General features: G+C 48.2%; 2 protein-coding genes across 2 annotated transcripts; one reads left to right on the forward strand and one right to left on the reverse strand.

The window, feature by feature from the left end:
* The first annotated feature begins 279 nt into the window (after positions 1-279).
* On the forward strand, positions 280-21991 carry LOC102936468 (disintegrin and metalloproteinase domain-containing protein 10). Its single transcript, XM_037885436.2, has 16 exons — positions 280-763; positions 3612-3762; positions 5218-5336; positions 6079-6237; positions 6732-6823; positions 8336-8458; positions 9696-9788; positions 10101-10269; positions 10939-11099; positions 13017-13188; positions 14042-14186; positions 15802-15985; positions 16882-16981; positions 17388-17608; positions 18033-18129; positions 21167-21991. The coding sequence occupies exons 1-16, from the start codon at positions 694-696 to the stop codon at positions 21301-21303; spliced, it is 2193 nt and encodes a 730-aa protein (XP_037741364.1). The 5' UTR covers positions 280-693; the 3' UTR covers positions 21304-21991.
* Positions 21992-22391: 400 nt separating this feature from the next.
* Positions 22392-26771, reverse strand: MICOS13 (mitochondrial contact site and cristae organizing system subunit 13). Its single transcript, XM_037885440.2, has 4 exons — positions 26615-26771; positions 24371-24527; positions 23565-23616; positions 22392-22614 (listed from the first exon to the last, which is right to left on the reverse strand). Exons 1-4 carry the CDS (start codon positions 26644-26646, stop codon positions 22517-22519), a joined length of 339 nt encoding a protein of 112 aa, XP_037741368.1. The 5' UTR covers positions 26647-26771; the 3' UTR covers positions 22392-22516.

Below are 26771 nucleotides of genomic sequence, written 5' to 3' on the forward strand. Positions count from 1 at the left end.
ATTCTGTGTTGGCCTACGTTTTTCTAGTGATTTGGGGGGATGTCATTTTTCAGAAGCCAAATGTGCGATACCTTGAAAGGGGGCTGATTCTCAAACAGTGAGCAGCATCCACTCTTGGAAAACGGGGGCCCTTTCAGGTGCCCAAATCAATGAATCACTTCTGGAAATATAGACCAAAGGTATTTTACATGTATTTACTACCCAAAAAAACACAGATGAACTGAATGCTGCAGCCGGGTACCACGTGTACGGCTGAGTTACTCTCTACAAACCCAGCTGCAGCCTCGGCAATAGCAGGACAAGTTTCCCAACGGTCTCTAGCTCTTCCCTCTTCTCACGTGAAACCGGCTGAAGTATGTAAAAGCCCCAATGGGAAAATAAAGCAATTCTAACTCCCGTTAAAGGAGACAGACCTAAACTGCTGAATGAAGGCCCAACGCTGAAGGGTTTTTTGAGAATTCAATGCTAGGTTCACTCTTGCTCCCAGTGAAGTCAATGGGAGCAGAGCGGGGGCGGCCGCCTGCCTGTTTTGGAAAAAAATCTCACCCCTAGAATGCAAACTGTTCAGCGCTTCTAAGCAAGTCTGTGCAGGCAGGGTCATGAGCGATGATGCATTTCCCTGTAAACTACGCCCTGGGGTGAAGAATCCCTTCGCTTGACGCGCCTCAAACGGACCGTACCTCTGCCAACGCCATGATTGCTTCTCGGTGCTTTGCTAGTTTGACGCTGTGCAGCCTGGTCATTGCCCAAAGCGGCGGCTCAGGTAGGCTGATTTTTTTGCTCCTTTTTCCCTTGGTTTGATATCTGAGAAGTGCAGCGAGGAGTGACTGCAAATGCTGTTTCCTCACAGCAGAGAGGCTGCCGTGTTCGCAAAGGAACCAAGCCAGGTCCCATCAGGATTGCTTAGTTAGCTCTCATAATGGCTCCTGTGCAAGCAGGGAAGTAGTCTGCCAAAGTTATGGCGCATGAGTGCAATCCGGCCTTGGTGTAAATGCGGAGTAGCCTCTGCAGCCCATGATGTAAGATTAATGTGAAAGTAGCACAAGAGGAGAATTGAGCTCAACATTCCTAACGGTTCATGAGACTGACTTCTGAGGCCAGTCCTAGAGATTTTCAGTGAACCCTTTGTAGATAATGAAAAAAGCACCTGATCTGAAACATAGTGGGCCTGACCCGGAGCTTGTGAAACCTGGTGTAGCCCTAGTGAAGTCACCAGCTGAGGTCCTGCCTCCTGGCATTCCATGTTAACCACCGAGCTTTCCACTCACTTCTGGTAGCTTGATCCTGGTGTGACTTGGGTGGGAGTTGCTGGTGTTAATGCTTAATTCCCACTGGTTTCAACAGGAGTTAGGGGCCTAAATACCTTTGGGGATCTGAGCCTCAGGATCAGACCTCTCCGGAGGTGAAAGGAAACAGAGCACGTTTGATGTGAGAATCCGTAAGAGCCAATAAAGAGCTGGTTTCCCTACAAGACAATTGTCACAGAGCCCTTTTTCACCAGCTGGGCTGAAGGAGAGAGCAGTAAATATTTCAGGACAAATAGCTCTTAGTAGCAAATGTTATGGAGGGAAAAATAATAATAAGGCGACAACCAAGTTAACTTCTTGTAGGCATGCTGGAAACTTGGACCACTTGGTCCAGACTATTCACCTAAGCTCCTGACCGGATAAGTAGGGGCGGAACCCACAGTCAGGGCCCTGAGTGTTAAGACTGAACTGGGATTCTCCATTGTCTGGCACCCTGTGCTGTCATTCGCACCAGTGCTAAGTGCTTGTAAAATGTTACACGGTGAATGGCTGCATTGGTTTACCGCCAATTGGTTTTTAAACTAGCTCAACCCCCGTGTGGATGCTCTAATTTCAGTTTGCTTTACACCCATACCCAAAATAAGCCCATACAGAGCTTTGCACTGGCTTCGCTAAATCAGTTTCAAATCACACCTCTACTTAAGCCCATGTAACTTGCTCGTGTAGGCAAGGCCAGGACAGTAGTGTTATACACCCATTCTGCGCTGCAGGGGACCAGCCCCTGTGTCCATCTGAAGTCTGCATCCTCCTCCACGTTCCTGGAAAGAAGTGGTTCCTGCTCCCCAGTCTGGGGAGCAGAGCCGCCTCCGGCAGCTCCAAAACAAGCAGCATGGGGGCTGAAGGGGGGAAGGATGGTGCAGTGATTTATGACTCAGGAGACCTGATTCAATTCCCTGCTTCGGCACAAACTCTCTGTGACCTTGGGCAAGTCCAAGGGATTTAGGTGCCTAACTTCGACTGATTTCAATGGGACTTAGATGCCTAAATCCCTTTGAGAAGCTAGGCCTTGGTCTGTCGGTGCCTCAGTTTCCCCATTGGTAACCGGGGACAATAGCATTTCCCTAGCCCACAGGGGAGTTGTGAGGATAAATACATTAAAGACGGTGAGGTGCTCAGCCATGGGGGCCATGTCAGGACCGTAGCTGGCTAGAGACTCTCTCCCACTCCCAGCCTGTCTAGACCCCTGCATGGAGCAGGCAGGGTGGGGCTTCTGCGCCTGAGGGGGTCTGATAACTCCAAACAGCTCTTTTCAACAACGGCAAAAATCAGTCCCATTTTTAACACTAGCTCCGGGTTTCTTTTAATTTTATAAACCGAGGTTTGTCCTGCCACATGGAAAACAGTGGATTTAAATTTTCCTGATCTGGTTTTCTTTAAACCAACTGAAATAAGAACGTTGCCCCCCCTCACACTTTTGCCCCCCCATCTTTACTTATTTAGTAGCTAGAGCTACTGCCAGTTCCTGTGTGTGCTGGGGTACCCATGTCCGTCCACGTACTGGGGTCTTCGAGGAGAGAGAGTAGTGGAGGGAAAGGGGAGAATTGCATTCAGGGACCACGCACCTGAGCTGAACCTTTGTGCGAGGTCACTGCAGCCTTTGTGCAGGCAAAACTGTTTTGCTTCTGCAGGGACTGCAGTCGCGAGCCCTTTGCGGAGAGCCAGCAAGTCAGGTTTATCCAAGACCAGCAGATTTTTGTTGAGGGAGCAGGGCTCGGAGAGGGCTTATTAAGTGGGTTATTTAAGTCTCACCCACCTCTAACACTGTACGCGACGAGGTCACCCTTAAGTCTCACGAGCACTGCTGTTGTTACAAATGGGGAAACCGAGGCAACGAAGTCTCACACGGAAGCTCTGGCAGAGTCAGGAATGGACCACAAGCCTCTTAAGGTTTGTCTACACGGCACAAGGGAGCGTGGCTTGTAGCCCAGGAAGCTGGACACGTGCTAGCTGGCTGAAAATAGCCGTGTGGATGTCATGGCAGAGGCAGCTGCACACAGGCTAGCCAGCCCAGCTCAGACTCAGGGTGTCAGGCAGGCGTCGACTTGGGCAGCTAGCCTGAGCGTCTACCCGTGCTGCCATGTCCACGTGGCTATTTTTAGCATGCTAGTTTGAACGGAGCTAGCACAAGTCAGTCTACCCAGGCTGGGAGGTTTGCTCCCAGCTGCAGTGCAGACACCCCCCGAGTTCCCAGCCTTGTGCTTTAACCACCAGACCATTTCTTCCTCTTCAAGTAATAGAGCAAATGCAAACCTACTCATTTCAAAACCTGCATTCATTTTTTATGTCTTTTCCCGCCCTTGTTAGTCAATAGCGTTGAGTATTTAAGGTCGTTCGTAAAGTACCGGGAGAAAGTGGCTTATGACAGAGCGGCTTTAGAATCGATGCATCAGAGGGCAAAAAGAGCCACCGAAGAGCATGAAAAAATCATTCAGCTAGAATTTCAAGCCTATCAGAGGTACGTGGGTGACGGGTTCCCCCCGGGGTGCCACCTGAAACTGAGCCCCCCTGACCCACCAGCCTGAGCTCCCTCTTACACTGTGCTGCTGTGACAAGCTGCTGGACCCACTCCCGGTCTTACACTTCCACCAGCATTCACACAGGCAGGGACACACCCTGCTGCAGTTACATGCAGGCTCTCTGACCAGCCACGCACCCCTGGCTGGAGTATAAACCCAAAATTTTACTGTCTTGCACTGCCCAGGGAACTGCACAGCATAAGCTCATAGAGGTCTCCCCTCCCTCAATGTGGGGAGGAAATGCAACAGCTCCAGCCCCTTGAGCTAAGATTCCCACGCCCTTCACTCCAAACGAACTGGTTTAGATTAAAACAAAGAATAAGTTTATTAATTACAAAAAGATAGATTTTAAGTGATAGCAAACAGATCAAAGCAGATTGCCTAGTAAATAAACAAAAACGCAAACTAAGCCTAAAATCCTAGAAAGATAGGGTATGAATTAGCAAATTCTCACCCTGGCTGATGATACAAGCAGGCTTGCAGATTCTTAAGGGACAAGCTGCATTTGCTTTGCAGCTTGGGATCTCCACTCACTTTCCAAGTCCACTTCTTTTGGAGCTCCTCTTAGGTGTTTGGTTGTGGGGGAGTAAAGGCCGATGATGTCACTCCCTGCCTTATATAGCTTTAGCATGTGACAGGAACCCTTTGTTCCAAACTTGGTTGCCAGACCAGTTTGTGGAAAAATACTGACATCCTAGAATGGAGTTCAGAGTCATGTGGTCTGGTCACAGGCCCTTGAAGAGTTATAGCTGCCATTACTTACAGGCTGGCCGAAACATTCACAGGAACGTGAAGCTATTCCATAGCCCATTGTCTTTGCTGATGACATTAGCACTGGCTGACTTCTTCACTGTTGTACCTGAAAGGCTGGCTGTGGGTATTTTCCAGAGTTAAGCCCATCTGAAATGCAGATCCATAGTCATAACTTCAGATACAAAAATGATACACGCATACAAGTAGGATAATCATATTCAGCAAATCATAGCTTTTCCAATGACACCCGACGCGACCCATCTTGTACAAAACGCATCACAACTATGCCAGAATCATATCCTATAATATTACTAGGATGAATATGGGATGTAGTGTCACAACGTTATTCTATGTCTTTGTGGACAGTGCATGCATATGGGTAAAATCCTACTTGGCTTAAAGTTACTGCAGTTTGCAGCCCAATAATAATCGGAAATCAGGGTGATCTGTACCGTAGGGACCTTCACTTTTGTTGCAGGAACTGAGCGAATACGTTTGCCTATTCTGCTTTGTTTCCGAGTGTATGCATAGTGTTATTAGTACTGATCATTTGTACTGTAGTAACGCCTGGGAGCTCCAGTCACCGACCAGGACCCCTGAAGTCCTGTGACTCCCTCTTCACCTTTTCGCTTGCCTTCCAGGACGTTCAAGCTGAGGTTAAGCAGGGACACGAGTGCTTTCGCCAGAGACTTTGAGGTGACCGGGAAGGCCACCTCAGAGCCTGCAGATGTGTCTTTCATTTACTCTGGTGTCTTGCAAGGTAAAAATTAGACACAGCCCTGCAGAATGAAATTCTGCGATCGGATAGTCAGAGCACGGCATGCAGCCTGATCCTCTGACCTGGAGGAGAGGGGAGCTCCGTCTCCAGGGTCCCTTCTATTTCAGGTCTTCCCGCTAGCTGGGCTGGTGGTTTTGTGCTGTGGGCACCTACCTGCTGGCACACGGACTGAACCCCCATCAGACTCGTTCCACAGACACTAATGCAGCTCCCATCCTTACTGACTGCGATTTGGGCATCTGGTTTGATTATGCCAGGCACTGCCAATATTCCCAGGAGCCAGCCTGCAAACTAGCAGGATAGCCGGGGGGGGCTGAGTTCAGTCTGGTGCGCCCTGGAACGTTGGGATTAACAGTGGCTGGGAAAGTTGCAGGGAGGCTGGAGGACAGGGAGCCTGTTGATTTGATCCCCTGTGGCCATCGTAGCAGGCAACGAGCGATGCTGGAGCCTGAACGCTGTGGCAAGCTCAGAGTGCTAGAATTGGCAGGGGCAGAGGGTTACATGCCCTCCCTGCTGCAACAGCCGCGGCAATAGGCTCCGGAATAATGTTGCATTTTGCACCACACCTTGGTGATGAGCTATACCCGGAATCCAGGGGTCAGTCCCATCCCAGATATGAGCAGATGATCAGTAGTTATTAACCCCAGGCAGGCCCTTCAGTTACTGGGGAGAACCAGGTCAAGCCTTCCTTCTCGTTGTCTATGTCCGGGTGCCTGAAAAACAGATGAGCCTGGATCTTTCTGCCACGGTGCCATCATCCATGGCCTTTTTGAAGGGTTTATCAGAACCAAGAACGGCACCTACTACGTGGAGGCTCCCGGCGCATCTGTCAGCAATGCGACGTCTCCAGGCCATGCTCTCATCCACCATGAAAGCGACATTGGTGAGTCCTGGACTGGGCTTTGGCATGACTGAGCCTAGTAAAACTATTCTTGGCACTTCAGTCTCCCCTGCCCTCTTGGCCTGTTCCCTTTGCACTTCAATAACAACGCCTTTCCCCTCTTGACCTCGAAGGATTTCGTAAACACTGAATACAGTAATTAAGACTTGTAAATCCCCTTTCAACGGTACATTATGATGTTCCATTTTGCACATGCGAAAACTGAAGCACAGTGAAATGAACTGACACACCTACGGTCATCCAGCTAGTCAGTGGCAGAGCTGGGAATGAACCCAGGAGTCCTTACTACAATCTACCCTTGCGTTAGCCACTGGCCTTCACTGTCCTCCCAGAGCTGGGAATAGGAGTCCTGATGCACAATCCCCCTCCACAAGCAATCTCAATATTGCCCATGGGTGTTTGGAAGTGATGTCGCTCATTTTGCATATCGCCAACTTGTGATATTTCTTTGAGTAACATCTGAATTTCTGCTCTAGATTATTCCATTTTAGAAGATCCAGACTCTGCTTCTTTGACTAGGAGAACGCATCAGGTCTTGCAGAATTTCCAGCAAGAGCTAAAGCTAAAGGTGAAGTGAAATTGAAGAGAAGCATCTTAAGCGGAAATAATTTCAAACAATGATTGTGCTGCAAAAAAAAAAAAAAGACTGCCTAGGGGCATTGATTGCTTTGAATTCAGTGAATACAATGTCTGTGTAGAATGTGACATGATGGAATTCTAAGGCCTTAGCTTTTCAGAGGCATGGGGCTCTCTTTCCTAGCTAACTGGTATGGTCTGTAGGTTCCCAGCGAGAAAGAGACAAGAGGCTAATTACATGGCAAAGAGTGCGGGGTCAAGCTCAGAACTTCCTCTGCATCTGGGAGAAGAGTTGGTTGGTTTTTAAAAAAAAAAAATGAAACATTTCCCCAAGTTTTGGGGTGAATTTTTGAAATTCGCAATTTTGTCCGAAATTTGAAATAAAAAAAATTTTTTCTGCAAGCTGGAGACATAAAGTGTGTGTGTTGCGGGGGGACTGCAAACATGTCCTCACTGGGTTTTCCCTGCTTCTCCTCACCCCAATTCAAAAGTTCATTGAAATTTCAAAACATGAAATAGCTTTATTTGGGACAGTTAGGATGGAGGGGTGGGGTGGGGAGAGGCAGTTGTTCGAGCCCATATTCAGTTTAGTCCAGGCAAACAAAATCCCTGAGTCTTGAGACAAATTATAACTCCAAAACCCTGGGCCAAGCTTCATGATTTTCATTTCATGGTTTCATAGAGTTTTAGCTCCAAAGGGATCATTAGATACATCTAGTCTGGCCTCCTGTATATCACCTGCCATTACATTTCACTCAGATACCCCTATACTGAGCCCAGTAACCTTAGTTAGATCAAAGCACCCCAGTCCTCAGGGGACTAAACTATTGTTTACCACAGGCAAAGAGCAAGAGAGACTGAGGTGCACCGTTGCCTAACGCCCCTGCAATGGCAGGGAATTGTTTAGGTGGGAATATGTCCAGATGATCCCAGCAAGTGACCTATGCCCCATGCTGAAGAGGGAGGCGAAAGCCTAGAAACACACTTCATTGTGGTTTGCCAGTCAGCCGCTCAACAATCTCTGGCTTCCATCGGACCCCAGCCAAAATGTGGGTGGCTTTCAGCTGAACTTGGCTTTGAAGTTTTGGGTTGGTCTGGAAGGCGGGTCTCAGGATGGGAACCCAGATGAAGTGAACTGGAATGCAAAGGTTAACGTGAGTCCTAGGAAGGAATTTCCCCTGTGAGCAAACTATGGCAGGCTAGTCCATAAACATCCACTCGCGTCTGCACTTTCCTCTGGACCAGCTAGTTCTGGCCACTCTCAGAGGCAGGATGCTGAACTAGATGGACCAATGGTCTGATCCACTCAGTCAGTGCCATGGGCTTTGATTTAGCAAAGCATCACTGTTCGGCAGAGCATTAAGCACACACTTGACTTTATACACCCGCATCAATCCCCTTGGCTTTGCTGAATCAGGGCCTATGTTCCTAAATGAAGTTGCTTCTGTTTTGTTCAACTTTAACTGAGGATCTTTCTATGCACTTCTTAACCCTTGCTGAAAAGGGAGAAACCTTGGAGAGGCGGAGAAGGAGTCTGGATTACTCTAGGACGTCCTGCCTGCTGTACCTTCAAGCTGACTACTTGTTCTACCAAAGATTTGGCACCATTGAAGCAGTGATTGCTCAGGTAAGAAATTGGGTGTTTTTAATTAATTAATTAATATTTATTCATTTTCATTGTGTAATCCAGAAAGAAAATTTGACAAATATCATGCTACTAAAATGCTTGTCTTGCTGTATAAAACGTCACCATTGTAATGATGTTACAGTGTTTAAATGGCACCTTCGCCTCCCATCCATTCACCCACCACTGAAATGCAACCGCCTCTGATGGAGGAACTTGGCAGCTGTTTGACAGTACATAGCCAACACTGTGAAAGGGGTTAGGCCATGTCTGCGTTACAGTGGCACAGCTTCCTACATCAACAGAAGGGGTTTTCCCATTGATGTAGGTAATCCACCTCTCCAAGAGATGGAAGAATTCTTCTGTCAACCTAGCCATGTTTACGGCAGAGGTTAGTTCAACCTAACTACAGTGCTCAGAGACTGAATTTTTTCACAGCCCTGAGCCCTCTAGCTAGGTTGATCCAATTTTTAAGTGTGGACCAGGTCTTGGAGATGTGAGCTCTACAATTGAAACTACAAAACAGCATCAACTTATGCTTGAGAGGTTTTTTTTGGATTTGGACTCAGAAGATCTGCGGTCAATTCCTGTCTCTTTTATCACTTCCTGGATGACGTAGGGCAAGTCACTTAATCTCTCCGGGTCCCAGTTCCCCACCTGTAAAATGAGGATAATAATAATTCCTTTGTCTCCCTTGCCCATGTAGATTACAAGCGCTGTGTCCTGCATCTAGCACAATAGGCCCTGATCATGGATGGGGCCTTTAGGGACAACTGCCCTAGAAATAAGAAGATATTTTAGGTATATTATTGTCAGGGGAACTGCCCTGTGGGGCTTGCTGTAGCATTTTCCTAAAGCGATGTCCATTCGATTGTGGATTAACCTTCTGTAAAGCTGAATCCTTTCTTTTCCCATCAGAGCAAGAACAATAAGACCTGCTACCTGCATTTTTCTTTATGCTTTCCATCAGTTCACACGTGAGGAGAATAAAAATAATCCTTCCCTCTCATCGAGTGCCTTTTATCAGCAGATCTGAAAGTGCATCACAAAGGGCGTCAGTATCATGAGCTTCATTTTACAGAGGGGGAAACCGAGGCACAGATCGTTGACGTGACCTGCCTGAGGTCATCCAGCAGGCCCATAGCAGAGTCAGGAATAAAACCCAGATCTTCTGAGTCCCGCTCCAGTCACAAAAAGCGTTGGGGTTTTTTGGTCATATGAACATTTGTCTCCCCTGCAGATTGCTAGCTACATAAAAGCCGTGAATGCAATTTACGAAGGCGCAAATTTTGACGGTATCAGGCACATCGACTTCAAAGTGAAAACCCTGGACGTAAGTCAGCTGGGCGCTTGGGGCTGGGTTTGTCTCAAAACTAAAATGCCAGCGCAGATGGATTTCAGATTGAAATTTCTAGCGGGCAGGGTGGAGGTGAATGAAAACTGGCATGACACAAGGTGATTTGAAGGGGCCTGGATGGGTCAGGGGTCCTTCATGCTCAGGGTGCGCAGTCAAATCTAATTTATGGTGGTAGCAACTGCAGGTTTCATTGGGCGGCCTCTGTGAAATGTGACTCGGAACAATCTCCCCTGCTCTGCGTTGCAGGCAGTAACCGCCTGGCTGGCTTGTGCTGTGTCCATTCTGCAGATAATCCAGGAGAACGATCCTTCTGGTTCTATGGAGTCACCTTTCATCGGCCCAGAAATGCTGCTGATGCTGCACTCCAAGTCCAACTGGAATAGCTATTGTCTCTCCTACCTCCTCACTGACAGGGATTACAGCGGAGTTCTTGGGATTGCTTTTAATGGACAAGCTGGTCAGAAGGAGCTTTTCGGTTATTTGTATAATGTTTTGTCCAATGATAAGTGGGATCATTGTTATTATTGGTGTCACTAGGTGGCACTGTTACACATAGTCTTAAGTGTTCTTTTCCTTAGCCTGTGCTCAGGGTGCAGTGGTTACAGAAATGTGGCGGTGGTTGGTTTGGTGATGTGGATTCACGTGGGGGAGCTGTTCCAAATAGCAAGAGAGTTTCCGCTCTGTGTGTCTCTAACTAGAGTTGATTACTGGGGACGAGTTGCTTGGGGCATTGGAGTTTGGGCAGTGAGTTCTGACAGAGGCATTGCCTGCATGTGGTTTGTGACCACCTCTGTTGAAGGACAGGTGTTATAAACCAGCAGCACTTGGAACGCGCACGCTCTCTGCATCACTGATAGGAAACTGAAACCCGCTACTGCTGTTAATATTCATGTAGTACCTAAAGCCCCCAACCATGAACAGGGCCCTACTGCGCTAGGTCAACAGTCTGAGACTTTGTCTTTTACACCATCCCACAGGCCCAGACCTGTAGCTGGTCCAAGCGCAGAACACCTGCTTGAAATTAGCAGGAGTTCTGCATTCTGAGCAGCTTCCAGACCCAGGTGCCTTGCTCCCTGCTTTCCCGGCTTGCGTCACCAAGACCGTTTAGTTTTCCTTTCTGTTTCAGGTGACTTGGGGGGAATATGTTCCAAGCACAGGAAATTCCGGGACAAGGAGGTGTCTCTGAACACTGGCTTGATCACGGTGCAGAAATATGGCCAATATTTGCCTCCTAGGATTCTCCATATCACTCTGGCCCACGAACTTGGCCACAGCCTGGGAGCTCCGGTGAGTACAGCGGTTGCATTGCAGAGTGGGCGTGACATTGAAAAGCAAACGGAGGTGTTGGCCTGGAAGCCTCCCCTTTTGACAAACCGCCAAACCAGATGCTTGGCGGAGAAAACTGCAATAATACGTTGCGTTTCCCAGGGATCTCAAAGCACTTTACAAACACAGGTCAGCACCATCACCCCCTTTCTACAGGCAGGAAAACTGAGGTACAGGGCAGATGCAAGCTCACACAGGGAATTTGGCATAGAACCCAGGTCTGGAGGGACCCTATGGCAATAGCTTAGCCACTGGCCCACGTTCATTTCCCACAGGGCTGTTCCAAAGCCCAGTAAAGTCACTGGGTATCTTTCCATTGACTTGGGATCAGGCCCTAAACGGGGATACACTTTAGTTGTGGAAATGTGTCTGAAACAAACCCTGGGTTCTGAGCATCCCCGAACCTTGCAGCCTGGGCTTGTTGCCTAGTTTTTTCAAACTCTTGCTTCGAGGAAGCTGGGTGCAACAGCCAAGCTGCCAAATGACCAGCGTTCAAAACCTTTAGCCTGCCTCCAGGAAGGTGCGTGGCTGATACTCCACTCATGAATGGATAGGTTTGTATTGCTAATCTATGGCTGTTGAAGTAGCTTATTGGCTTGTCTGACAAAGTCCAGGGCTCTGTACTAGTTCATTATGATTTGTAATGTGAAAGAACCGTGGAGGTTGCATTGATGGATTTGCCGGGTTACTAGCTTGTGTCTCAGTTTGGCAATGCCACTGTAGTGAGGGGTGAGTTTACCTTCCTGGTCTAAGCTATGCTTGTGTGGACGCACTGAGAGTAACTGATTCCGAGGGGATGGCCTCGGGTTTACAATAACTAGATCCCCTGAACCAGAGGACTCGGATTCCATGAGACCGACACTGTGACTTGGTGTGCTGTGATGAGCTGCTCTTCCAGGTGAGACGCTAAAACCCTAGCTCTTGCCTGCACGGGGTAAGCGTTACAGAACCCATGGCGCTTTTTGCATTAGCTGGGGCTGGAATGCAGGATCTTCCTCAGGCCTTTGTCCTCCCTCAGGACCCTCATTGATCCCTGAGATGCTGGAAAAGTTGACTGAAGAGAGCAAATATCAGCGATGGCAGCAGGTGGATGATGAAACTGGCTGGTGTTGGGCTGCTGTGTTCTGCCCCAGAGATGGCTGCATTTGGTTGCGTGAACCATTCCTGTGCCATCGCTTTATTAGTATTGTTGTTCATTACACACTGTATTATGAATAATATACTGTTAATATGCAAGATAATTATATTAACGACAACGCAGTGTTGCTACAGGGCCCAATTGAGATCAGAGACTGATTGTGTTAGGTGCTGTATATACCCTTAGTAGGAGACAGTCTCTGCTCTGAAGAGCCTACTGTCTAAGAATTTGTGTCTCAGGGTTTTATCCTGCTGTCTAAGCACCTTCCACGTCAAATCAATAAAAATAGCGAAGTCCCTAGCAGACTTTGCAGTGGCACTTCTCCCTTTTTGGGGTCAGAACTCTGCTTGGGAAAGGGGCTTGGGGGGTGTTTTCTTGGATTTTATTAAAAATAGACAAGCCAAAGGGTGGGAGGGGAAACTGAGGCACAGAGCGGGGAAGGGACTTGCCAAAGGTCACCCAGCAGGTGAGGGCAGAGCCAGGACTGGAACCCAGGGCTCTTGAAGCCTAGGACACTAGATGACACTGACTCTCTGTATAAAGTCTGTGAAACAATTTGGGATGAAATATGCTATAGCCATGTATTATTATGATTCTATTACATATTAATACCATGAAAGGATTGTACTGTATATGAACATCTAAGGGCCTCTAAGATTCTAACCACGTTTTTATGTTCAGACAATAGAATCGGCGTGATCTCTCTTCCCGTATTCAAAGAGTCTGATCTTCTGTTTCAGCATGATGAAAGTAAAGAATGCGCCCGTTTCAGCTTCGACACCACGCATGGGAACTACCTGATGTTCAGCTACGCCACAGACGGCTGGCAATACAACAATGACAAATTCTCCCCGTGCAGCCGTGAATACATCGGGAACATCCTAAGAGCCAAGAAGGACAGGTGCTTCGTTGGTAAGACCCGGTAGCTGTGTTTGAATTGTTTAAATTCTGCCCTGCATGCATTGCAAATAATTTACTGGTTCTTTGCTCAGGGCTGAGAGAGCTCTTAATCTGGGAAGGAATTTATAATAAAGGGGTAGGTTTTCCTTCACCAGCGTTGGAGGCAAGTCTCACAGATGGCAAGATATTTGCAAAAACGAGAATTATTTATCCTGGTGAGGCAGCTGGATAACTCAACTATGGGGTAATGATTCATGACTAGAATAGAATAGAATATTACGGTGATTAGACAGATGTGCGTGTATGGGAGGGAGGGAAGAAGAGATAGATGTGTAAAGGGACAGATAGATGGATTCAGAGAGGCCTTGACTGGGGTATTTAAAATTTGGAAGGGTCCAACGAAGACTCTTCAGTTTCTCTTTTTAGCAGTACTGTATTACAGGAATAAGGGGTTATTCAATGAAACTGACAGCTGGTAAACTTGCAAAGACTCCATCAAACACACTGTCAACCGTAGAGGGATCCACTGCAGCCAGACTTTATAAAAGGGCTGAGTAATTTTAGGACCAAGGACAAAACATGCTCAAAATAAAGGTCAAGCAAAGCTCACACATCAGGGCACAAGCAGATGGGACACAGGGGCCAGCTAAGAATTTCTGCTCTTCCCCTGCCCTTCCATAATACACATCATTGTAAAAAACAACTTTAAGGCATCATTGGATATTGTCACCAAGCATCAGGGGTTTGCCACTGCTAGACCTGCTGGTCCAATGATCTGACCTGGTAGGGCTGCATCTCGAGAGAGCCATCATCACCATGGTGTCCCTTCCTCAACTCTTTCCCCGTTTGTCTCCTCCCCTGGCAGAAACTGACCGCCCCATCTGTGGGAATCAAATTGTAGATCCAGGGGAGGAGTGCGACGTGGGCAACGATGACTCTGACCCTTGCTGCTATGCTGCCCAGGAGCCAGAGGGCATCCGGTGTAGGCTGAAGCCAGGAGTGCAGTGCAGGTAGGTGTCTACAGCAGGGGCTCTCCACCTTTCCAGATGTCTGTCCCCCTTTCAGGAATCTGATTTGTCTCGCGTACCCCCAAGTTCCACCTCACTTCAAAACAACTTGCTGACCAAATCAGCCATAAAAATACAAAAGTGTCACAGCACTCTAGTACTGAACAATGGCTGACTTTCTTATTTTTACCACATAATTGTAAAATAAATCAAGTGGACTATGAATATTGTACTTACATTTCAGTGTATAGTACATCGAGCAGTATAAACAAGTCGTTGTCTGTATGAAATTTTAGTTTGTGCTGACTTTGCTAGTGCTTTTTATGTAGCCTGTTGTAAAACTAGGCAAATAGCTAGATGAGCTGATGTACCCCCTGGAACACGTCTGTGTACCTCTAGGGGTATATGTACCCCTGGTTGAGAACCACTGATCTACAGTGTCTGATCAATGGTTCTTTCCCCTTCCATGCAGACTCTGCAGGGGGCACTTGTTTTACAGTCATTCCAAAATCCCGCACATGGCAGTTTGCTGGAGATGCCAAAAGTCACTTAAAAGGTGCATTTTGAGGGCATGTTCTTGCCCTCCCTGGGCACTGCAGGGAGTGAGCTTTGTTAATTACAAAAAGCATCCAAGAGGCCCCCACGTAATAAAGCTCGTGGAACATGGCACCATGAATCTGACCCCATGTTGGGATCTGACCCTGTGATTCCATGGTGTCTAGGCATTTTCAGACTTGATGCTTAAATCACAGAACCATCCTCTCCTGGGAGAGCTCAGGTGGCTTCATGAACATCTAGGAAATGGCAGCTCCTGCCTGAAAGAGCTTCCAGCCTACAAGGCACTGCAGGTGGAGATGAACAAGCCAGACAGGGCAGGGAGGCAGAGTAACAATCATAGGATGTGTTTAATTCCTGCCCAATCAAAGCCCCTTGGGTTTGTTCCAAGAAGGCTGCCCCCTCCCCAGCCCTTTACAGTCTCTGTACCTTCCCTGAGTCAATACTGGGGGAAAGGCTGGCTGGCTGTGGGTACAGTTACACTACCAGTCTTCGCTTCTTCTCCCATTTAATTCTGGAGGCCACTGCCTTCCATTTCTACAGCACCATCATCCAGAGATCTCAGAGCACCTTATAAACATTTGTTATTTAATCCCTGTCCCTCCGTGTATTAGACCCATTTGACAGAGGCAGAGACAACAGCCCAGCTCCTCAAATTTAGGCACCTAACTCCCTTTGAAATCAATTTAGGTTCCTAAATCCCTTGGAAGGTCTGGGTTGAAGTGACTTGATAGCGAGTCAGTTGCAGAATTGGGTAGAGAATCCAAGAGCCCCAACTGCCTCTCCCCTGCTCTAACCACCAGTCTCCACTCGTCTTGCAGAGCTGGGAACAGAACCCAGCAGTCCTGGCTCCCAGGGCCCCAAGCTCAAACCCCCAGACAAATACCACCTCTGCTAACCAAACCCACCTAAAAAGGAATTGGAAGGGTCTCGTGCACTGGCCAGAGCAAGGAGCAGCATGGGAGCTGGCCTAGCGCTGTTATGATTCAGGTCGTAGCTTGCTGCTAAGTAACATTGTTGGGTACTTACATATGTTTACGTGTACTATTTCTTGCTCTTCCAGCTCAAGCCAGGGCCTGTGCTGCAGCCATGAATGTGTCTATAAACTCCAAGGGGAGCTCTGCCACGAGGAGACGGATTGCACCTTTGAGAGCACCTGCTCTGGACGAACAGCTGAATGCACCGCTCCCCCTCCCAAAGCCAATTACACTCCGTGCAGCATGGGGACACGGATCTGCGTAAATGGGGTTAGTCCTCAGAGCTAACCAAAGCACCCACAGGGGCCTGATGCAGTTGGAGAAACTAAGAGCTGGAAAAGACCCAGAACAATAGCTGGGCAATAACCATGGTTTGTGCATGATTGACAAGCCTGGAGGCTGCAGTCCTTTCATCATCCACAGGGCCGGTCCAGCACAGGCAGCAGGAATTTTGGCTTTCCCCGCGTTAGGCACAATTAACCCATGGAACTCAATGCCACTAGAGATCTCTCAGGCTGAGCATAGCAGAAGTCACAAAGGGGACTGAACCTTTACATAGCAGGAATTTCCAGAGCTGCAACAAAAGTGTTGGGGGGGGGATTTAAACCATCCTGCATAAGGGCATAAACGAACCCTTTAATGTGGGTGCGGAACCAACATTCCCTGTGAGCAGGTTCGCCAGAAGTGCTTGCTCCTGGGTTTCTTGCACCTTCCTCTGAAGTAGCTGGTTCTGGCCCCTGCCACAGGGAAGATACTGGGCTAGATGGACCCAGCGTCTGATCCCGGCCGGCCATTCCTATTCTCACCCCTCATGGTTTGCTCTGCGGCTGCTGAGGCCCTGCTTGTTCTGTGGGTGAACGGAGGAATCCAGTCAACCAGGCACCTTCCACTGGAAATTAGATTCAATTGGACAGGACTTGGGGAAACATTTGTTTCCTGCCTCATTAAATGGAACCAGCATTTGTATGAAAAGCTCAGTCCTTCAGTGAATACATGCTGGCACAAATCCTCAAAGGGGTATTTAGGTGCCTAACTCCTGTTGATTTCAATAGTTAGGTGCCTAAGCAGTACTGAAGGTCTGGGTCCCTCTGCTCCGGACAGATCCCTCACCTTGGGTAACCTCCCTCCCCCCCCATAAATCCCATCGCTTATTCCTTTCCTTGTAGCTCTGCCTCGGATCACTCTGCGTCAAGTACGGCCTGGAGCAATGCGACTGCGTTAGCACGTCCAGGCAGGAGAAATGCCACGTATGCTGCCAGCAGCCAGGTATGCAATCTGTCTGGCTGCCCGAAAAAAGCCCCGGCGTGGCTTTTTCCTAGAGTGAGAGGAGAAGGAGTGGCCTGGGGTCAAGGGAGGACAAGAGCTGGGGGCAAAGTTGTCAGCTCTATGCCATCAGTGGACTTTAAGAGCCAGCAGCTCACGGGAATGTATTAGAGCAGGATGCCCTGACACAGTAACCTTTGCTGGCCGTAGCATGGCCCTATTACCGAGAGGTAAAAAAGCAACCCCAAAGCTTCCTTTTATAACAGGATTAAAGCTCTCCAGGGTGCTCAGTGATCTATTTATATGCATCTTAGACAGCTCCGATGCTCCAGTATACGACAAGCCAGCAGAACAGCACGTGTATCTATGCTGAACCCTAAAGTCGTGCTTTTCAAAACCACTGCTCTAGGCCAAGTGGACACATGTGCCAGTACATCCTCTGCTCTGCTGGAGCATTACTTCAACGGCACGCACATCCCGCTGACCCCAGGCACGCCCTGCAGGGACAGGATGGGCTACTGCGATAAGTTTCACGTCTGTCGGCTCGTGGACGAAGATGGACCCATAGCCAGGGTGAAGAATTCCATCTTGGATTTCATTGAGCTGCAGGATATATCAGACTGGATGAAGGTAAGCAGCTGCATGAGATTTTTTTCCCCCCTCATTTCCTCCCTCCCCCAGAGCGACTAGGGCCCAGATTTTCAGTGGGAGTCCAGCCGCTTTGAGGATCTGGGCCTAGGTCTGTAGATCTACAAGTACTGGGGGAGTGAGCAGTTAACAGAGGGGGCTTGAGATCTGGGCTCACCTGTGACCATGGGCAATTCATCTGCCTCTCCTCTGTTCCACACCTGTTAAATGGAGGTAACAACATCCTCCCTCACAGGAGTGAATAATTGCCTGGAAAGCACTGTGGATGAAATTGTATCACTGTGGAAGGGAGCATGGAGGACATACACTCAGGGCTTGGTTTTCAGAGCTCTCGTTGGTTCCCGCTGGGATGGAAGGTGCTCAGATGGCCCTCGTGATAGGGTTCTGGTCTGGTTTTGTCCCTCAGACGCGCTGGTGGGCTGTGCTCTTGATGATCCTGACTTTGGCAGCTGTGATGGCCGGCACAGTCTTCCTCTTCGGAAGGACGCTTGAAAGCGAAAAAGGCGAGTAACTGCTTTAAGCAACTCCAGCTCAGTCCAGTCCGCTCCTTGCTTTCTCAGGCAGGGTAAGCTCATCATCAGCAAGCACTGTCCCGGAAACGGTCAGGGAAAAATACAGCCTAATGTAGCTGATACCTTCTGTTCAAACGACACCACACTGACAACTGTTGCTGGGCTACACACACAACCCAGCACCATCAGAGGAGCCACGTGTCACCTTGATTTTTAAATGTTCCCAATTAATATTGTTAAAGCTAAGGAGGCAGTCAACCAAACTGAGTTTTCAGGTTTGAGCCTCCAGGTCAGTTACAGACAATATAATTTTGTAGAGGACCCTGGATAATACTCTGAATGATAGAATCAAACTTCATTTAAAAGAAGAAGTAGTAGTTAAGCAAATGTGCACAATTACCATTTATGCAGGTACTACAATTATACTTACTTTCAAAGATGGAATGGTGCATCAGTCCACTAACAGAATGAAGCACGGCCTTATAACCCTGTAACCTACTGGTACCCTTTTGGTGTTAACTGGAGCTCTCTCCAATTTACCAAAGCCACTCCTTTTTCTAACCCATTATAAGACTAATTAACATTAAAACCTACCGATTACCATATCTACATTTCCAACACCTCTTTACATTACATGAGTGAAATCAACATCTGCACCAACGTCTTTCCCATACTCTCAGTACAGACAGCATTTTCATAAAACAGCCACAATTCTCAAAAACACTCATTAAAAAACCCTGCTAAAACCAGCTTTAACCACAACATAACCCTGGCTTATGTCCTTGCTAACTTCAATTTTCTCATCTTACTAGCTACAACTTCTCTCTCACTTTTGCTCTCGCCAACTCAATTTCCCATACTCCTCTGTATTAGCCTAATTGAGGCCAAAGTCTAATTTCTACTTATTTCTTAACCTAATACATCCAGTAGGCTACACATGGAAGCTACCACTGTGCTTATATCTGCTAGGGGGTGAAGAGCCCTTAACTTGCACCCAGGTGAAAATTTCAGGGGGGACCATTATGAGATCCAGCTGTTAATGAGCTGAATTCCCATTAGCCCACTCTCTTGCATCCTTCCCCTCATATCAGTGGTGACCTCAGATCTGCATAGTTGCAAGCGGCAACATTTTGCCCCTTGTCAGAACGCAGCCAAGAAACCGACCACACTTGCCCGTTCAGCTACGCCACAGACAGAATGGGAGAGAGCCTCTGCCACTACCAGGAACTGTCACATCCTCTCCAGGCCGGGTGAATGGCTACCTGGCTTTGGGCTCCTATGCCATCATTGGAGCCTGCCAAATCTGACCATGCCTGGGGCATCTGGGACAGCCCCTGGGGCAGATATGATGCTGCGGAAGATGCTGCACATACAGGATGGCTGCTCTTTCATGCTGGGCTCCCCAGAGGTCTTCCCTAGCTGAACATTGCAGACTCCGAGGCCACTGACTGGCTCTTAAGGCCATGCAGCTGCTTTCCCTCCCTCCACCAGACCTTGCCTTGCCCACATACAATAGTCTTCTCTCTCATGTGTGCTCCCTATACACACCCCTTCTGCCCACTGCTCCCATAACACAACTCCTGCCCCCACCCCACTAATGGACCAGCTTCTCCCTGCTCAGCCTCTTACCCATATAGCTATGGTCCAGTGTCACGTGCTCCTAAGGTACTGCACCATAGATCTTTGTACGTTCATCTCCATTGCCTTTGCACTCATGAACTGATAGATCTTAAGGCTAGAAGGGACCATCATGATTGTCTAGTCTGACCTCCTGCCCATCACAGGCCACAGAACCTCACCCATCTATTCCTGTAATAGGCCCATAACCTCCAACTGAGTTACTGAAGTCCTCAAATCTTGATTTAAAGACTTCAAGTTACAGAGAGTCCACTGGTTACTCTAGCTCAAACCCGCAAGTGATACATGAGAGGGCTAAACACCAGGGAAGGAGAGGAGTTATTTAAGTTAAGGGCTAATGTTGGCACAAGAACAAATGGATGTAAATTGGCCATCAAGTTTAGGCGAAGGTTTCTAACCATCAGAGGAATGAAGTTCTGGAACAGCCTTCCAAGGGGAATAGTGGGGACAAAAAAATCTAACTTGTTTCAAGACTGAGCTTAAAGACATTTAGAGAGAGGATAGTATGAGGTCTCCTACAATGGCACGTTGCCCATTTGCAACAGCTGTTAGCAAATATTTCCAACAGCCAGAGACTGGACACTATATGGGGAGGACTCTGAGCTACTACAGAGAATTGTTTCCAAGGTATCTTGCTGGTAGGTCTCATGCACGTGCTCAGGATCTGACTGCCATATTTGGGGTCAGGAAGGAATTTTCCTCAAGTCAGACTGGCAGGCAGAGACCTAGGTGATTCTAACACATTTCACTTTGCCACTCCCTTGAGCACAGAATACTGCAGAGAATCTGTTAAGAGGACACAGATCAAAGCCTCTAGGAGTTCCTCAAATATCAAGTAATCCAGGGCCTTAATGAAAGTTCCATGCTGGTTTTAACCTGTTTATGTAGTTGTTCACAGGTCTGGGATAGCTCAGCTGTCCAGACATTTACAGTTGTTCCTTTGCAAGATTTCTGTGCACAGAGGCTTCATGGTATGGATTCCATTCTCTATGCAACCCTTAATATAAGAATGCAAACATAGGGTCAGACCAATGGTTCATCTAGCCCAGCATCCTGTCTTCTGACAAGGGCCAGAAAAGCCACCACATAAGATGCTCCTCCAAATCAGAAGCAAACTGAGCCTCTGCATCTGGGTAAACCCACAAGTAGAGAGGGGCTCAGACAAGAACTCTAGCTCCAAACATTTTGTCATTGGTAGGGTTCAGAATCCAGATACAAATCCAAATTTTCACCACTGTTTGCTTTTGGTCATAGGCCATGCATCCACAGGGGGAATTAGAGATGCAGCTGTTAGTTCATCCATGGTATTACCACCTGGTTACCTAACAATAGGCAAGCGGCTCTACAAGAATCATTGATGATGGTTGTTGCATTTTTATCTTTTACTTAGAAGAGAAAAGCATGAAGTGCACGGTCAAGAAGAACTCACTCAGCCAGCAACCTGAGAAAAGGCAAACATTAATATACTGGGAACACGAGGAGCTCTACATTGAAACGACGCACCAGGAGTATGAGACCATAATATAGCAGATGCACATCATCCTGATTCAAGTCTGCTCTTGGAGGGCATCACCATCCAGAACACATGAGCAACACATTGGAGCAGCTTTTTCAAAAAAAGCTCAGCTCCCATTTAAGCACCTAAAACAAGTGACCAGATTTTTCGAACAGGCTCAGCATCCAGCAGCCGCTGCTGAAAATCCAGCTACTCCCAGTCAGGACTTCTGGGTTCTACCTCCCGCTACTAGAACAATAGGTGCTTTATGCATAAAGGTATTCCTTGTTCTGCCACTGACTTGCTGAGGTACCTTTGCCAAGTCCCTTCACCTGCCTGTGACTCTTCTTCCTGCCTGCTTCAAAGGTACGGGGAGAGATAATGTCTGTAAAGCACTTAGAGATCAGCTATTAGAAGAAATGGAGGAGAGAAGAGAAAAACTTATCTGCTACTGCTTTTACTGGGCCAAATAAATCATTTTGTGTATCACGTTCTCAAATAAGGAATTTCACGTTAAATATATATTTTTTGAAGTCTGACACTTTTCACGTAGGATATCTAATTTTCCCCCATTGCTAAAGAAGAGTCTGATTTGGCCATCCTATAGGAGTAATACCACTGAATCCCATTGATTTTGAGGCCATAAGAGACCATCTATGATCAATAGATTCAGTGCTGCAAGCTCAAAATTATTCAGTACTGGGGGGACATGGCCTGGGATAATGTGTCAAAAACCCCTCGTCACTCCCACAGTTTAACATTCTTAGGGCAGTAAGGGGTAAAAGCCCCCTTCCTCTCCATTTGATAGAGTTCTACAGTAATTTGCAGAATCTGTTCTTGGGCCAGAGCTTTTCCTACTGTGAGTGGCTGGTTAATTGTCCTAGGATTTTTGTTTGTTTGTTTAGTTACATAGCACTGAAATAGTTGGCACTCACTTTCTAGATGGATGAAGTTTCTTAAGGGTCTATTTAGATTGTAAGCTCTTTACGGAAGGTGTATGTGTGTGTACAGCACCAGCATAGTGGGGCCCTGATCTCCTTTGTGGCCTGTAGGCCGTACTGTAATAAAACCCAACAATGACTGCAAAGCCTGCATGCTAACACCAACCCACGTGCAAAGGGAAATTCCAGAGTCTTTTATTGGAGCCTTTGCATGGCTGCGCTGCCCTCTAGTGGTGCGTACTACATCTCATCCCTGAGACTGTAGCATGGAGGAAACAGCAAAGGCTGGAGAGAGAGAGAGAGTTCATTTGATGAGGTCCTTCATGTACTTCCAGCCATCATGGGTGTATTCACGGACCTTGGTGGGAGCCACAGATAGAGCAGACACAGTGGCCTGAACTCCTGCAAGAAAAGTAGCACAGAGATGTCCTGAGAAGAGCATTAACATAAAGCTGAATTTGCTACTGTTATTCATGATAGATCACACAGATCTCCCCATTTAATAGGTGAGATCTATCCTTATGAAAGGAGGATTCAGACAAACCTAGGTATCATTCTTGTCTCATCTGGCATCACCACGTCAAACCAGGTCTGAAGGATGGTTTTGTGGTTAAAACAGCACCGGGACATGGGGGATCTGGGTTCTTTTCCTGGTCCTCCACAGACTCCCTCTGTGTAACTTTAGGCAAGTCACTTATTCTCAGTGGGCCTTAGAAATTTGCTAAGTGTTTGCAGAGTGCTTTGAAATGCTCAGATAAAAACTGCTAGAGAAGGACAAAATATTATCTTAAGGTGGTACAGGAATAAAGGGAAATGTCTTCCCTTTTCACACTAGCCTAGTAGGGCAAAGGTTGAGTTCAACTGTACTCAGTATCCTTATACAACAAGCCAGTTGGGTTTATAAACTCTTCAATCCTTCAAAAGAGATGGGACTTCTCAGGAGTAAAAGTCATCATAGTGTCTCTTTATATTGCTACCTCCATGATCGTGGTCAGTTTTGCTGTCTTAAATTACCTGCTGCAAAGGTAATAATAATCAAAGTCCCTAGTTCTTACATAGCACTTTCCATCAGTAGATCTCAAAGTGCTTTTTTTACAAAGGAAATCAGCATCATTATCCTCATTTCACAGATGGGGAAACTGAGGCACAGACAGGCAGCAACTTGGCCATGGGCACCCAGTAGGCCAGTGGCAAAGTCAGGAATTAGGACCCAGGTGTTCCAATCCATTGCTTCATTCACTAGGCCACACTGCCTCCCTTCCTTCAATCTAATGGGCCAGCATTCTAGGATAAGTTGTATCACTGATCATAGACCCATTCTATAGCTTAGGCAGTGAAGGGTCAAGTCTTACCTGTGTTCCAGGATTCAGAGACAGAAAAGTCAAATTTTGGAGCGGATGGAAGCTAAAAAATAAAAGAAAGAAACGGGGGGGGGGGGGGGGGGGGGAGGAGGAGGAGGAAATCAGAAGTGTTTGTGGACACTAGCTACATACAAAATGGCTAAACAATGGCTTAGAGGGAATAATGAAAAACAGAAGCTATCACAGACTCCCTGGGTCACCTTGGGCAAATCACTTCAGCTCTGATTCAGTTGACCCAGCTGTTAAATTGGGTCAAAGAGTAACATTTTCAAAAGCAGCTTTGGTGCCTAAGTCACTAAGGTGACTCTGAATTGCTCACAATCTAAGGACACAGATTAGGTGAGGGGAAAAAAACAAAACCCGAACAAAAACAGCAGGCAATTTATACACAACTTGATTAACTATAAGCACCATGGCAGAAATGGGTCTTTAAAAGGGAGGATCGATGCATTAGTGTTTGTAAAGTGTTTAGAGATCCTCAGAGGAAAGATGGCTCAGAAATACCAGCTATATAAAAAAAAAATCTAGATGACATTTTCATTTTCTCATCCTTTGCAAATTATCCCTTTCATGTCCCACCTCAGATAAGTTCTCGCTCTCCCAACAAGTTAAAAATCTATTCTCAATCCATTCCCCTTGAATTAAAAAAATAAGTATGGGGGAGACGTCTGGCTCCATTGAAGTCAATTACAAAACTCCCGTTAACGTCTATGGAGCCAGGATTTTTCCCCAGCACTTTCCCTTCCTCCCTCTCACCAAGCCAATTTGCTAACCAGTCTTATCTGCACAGTTCTTACCTCCCAGCCTGTGTAATCTGTCCATTCCTGTATAGCTGGAGGCAGTGCTGCTCGAGCCTTTTTGAGGGCCTCTGCTCCTTGACTGCCATTTCCCAGAAGCCCCTGATCATATGCCACGTACATGGCACCTCCAGCCAGGCTGCCTTTGACGAAGAACCTGAGAGGGAACGAGAAGCAACAGAAACCCAGTTTGCATGCAGAGCTTTTCAACCAGCAGATCCCGATCCCCAGAGGGGATCACAAAAGGCAATCAGGGGTAGGAGGACATAGTCACAAGGCATTAACATTTTATTACAATCTAAAGCAAAGAAAATCTAGCTCTCCCATCCCCACTACTCTCACTGGTCAAGATCAAGTATTCTTTGTCAACCTCTTAAAGCCACACACAAATACATTATATAGGCTTATTGTTGCTACTTTTCTTAAAAAAAAATTCTCATAATAAATGTAAGGGGAGTCATGAAAATATTTGACTTAAAAAAACACTGCCAACCATTTCAAGAACTAGCTGTGGGTAAGAAATCCATATTTAATGAGGTTTCCTATTGCATCTCACGAATAAGCGCTCAGATTACCTGGTAGAAATGTGTCCCTCTAATGCAGTGAATTACATTGCAATTAGCATCTCACTCCAACCCGTTCTGAATTTGTTGTGTGTTTAAGACTCATACTGAGTGTTGGGTGTGCAAGGAACACAAGTCTGGACAACTACTGGTAATCCTCCAAAGGGGGAATGGAGATATTTGGCTTGGGCCCTATTTGCTTCTTTATGATGGATAAGAGAGGCCTGTGGTATTTATTTTTCCTCAGTCAAAAGAGAGAAAGGAAGGAGTTATGCTTTGTTTTTTACCATTAAACACTCAGGTCCTGTCTAATCTACAAGACTCTATAGTAACTAGAGATCATGTCATATGATGACATCACAAGAGCAGAGGGTGTGAAAACTACAGCAACTGAGAGGGCAAGGGATTTATAGTCAGATTGTTTCAAATGCTGTATTTGTTGGCTGATCTTTAACGGCAATGCTTAGCTAACAAGGTGGAGAAAGGAATTCTCTGTTAAAGATTCAACACACCTGGCACCACCCCCACTTCAGCCAATTCCACCCCTTCCCTGCAAGGTGTGAGCTCAGAACACACCCCATCCCAGGCCCATAGTTGGGCTCCCAGCACAAAGCCGGAGGGGGGCTGGGGGGTGCCCAGCTTGTTTTAGGTTTTTTAAAAAAACATTTCTGGCCCCCGTTACCCATGGTAAGAAAGCAGATGGTTACGGGGAAGGGAACCTGAGGGCGGTGGAGCCGGGAACTTGGGGAGAGGCACAGGGAGGGGAGCGTGTGAAGCGGCACTTGGGGGAGAGGGAGGGGAGGCTGAAGGGGGTCAGGTGGAGCAGGCAGCTGGGGGAGGGGTTTGGGGGAAGGCTGAAGGGGCAGCTGGGGGGGTAGCCTGGGGGGATGCTGAAGGGGGCGGTTGGGGGGGGGGGCCCAGGGGTGGTGAGGGGGCAATTGGGGGAGGTGATAGGGGCAGGTTGGGGGGGAGAGGACCAGGGCGGTGAGGGGCAGTTGGGGGAGGCTGAAGGGTGCGGTTGGGGGTGGGGGCAGGGGCGGTGAGGGGTAGTTGGGGGCGGGGGAGGCTGAAGGGGACATGGGGCGCTGAGGGGCAGTTGGGGGGGAAGCTGAAGGGGGCGGGGGGGAGCTGAAGGGGGCAGTGGGGGCAGTTGGGGGAAGACTGAAGGGGGCGGGGAGGGCAGGGGCAGTTGAGGGGGGGAAGCTGATGGGGGTGAGGGCGAAGGAGGCTGAAGGAGGAGGTGGGGGGCAGGAGCGCTGAGGGGCAGTTGGGGAGGCTGAAGGGGGCTGTGGGGGGGGCAGGGACGGTGAGGGGCAGTTGGGGAGGCTGAAGGGGGCTGTGGGGGGGCAGGGACGGTGAGGGGCAGTTGGGGGAGGCTGAAGGGGGCTGTGGGGGGGCAGGGACGGTGAGGGGCAGTTGGGGGAGGCTGAAGGGGGCTGTGGGGGGGGCAGGGGCGGTGAGGGGCAGTTGGGGGAGGCTGAAGGGGGCTGTGGGGGGGCAGGGGCAGTGGGGGGGGGAACCTGAAGGGGCGGGGGGGGTGAGGGGCAGTTGGGGGAGGCTGAAGGGGGCGGTGAGGGGCAGTTGGGGGGGCGGCTGAAGGGGACCGAGGGGGGCGCCCAAGGAGCCCACATTGGCGGGGGCACTGCGGAGCCCGAGGCGCGGTCCGTCCCGCCCGCCTCACCTGACGACGGGGAAGACCCGCGAGGAAGCCATGACGGGTGCCCAAGGGCAGCAGCGAGCGCCCGCCCGGCCGATCCGCGCCGCAAAGGCTTTCGGGCGTTGTAGTCTCGGCTTCCGGCCGGTCACGTGGCCAGCGCCGGCGGGCGGTGACCATTGTT

This window comes from Chelonia mydas, chromosome 25 (assembly GCF_015237465.2).
Source record: "Chelonia mydas isolate rCheMyd1 chromosome 25, rCheMyd1.pri.v2, whole genome shotgun sequence".
Classification (NCBI taxonomy): Eukaryota; Metazoa; Chordata; order Testudines; family Cheloniidae; genus Chelonia; species Chelonia mydas.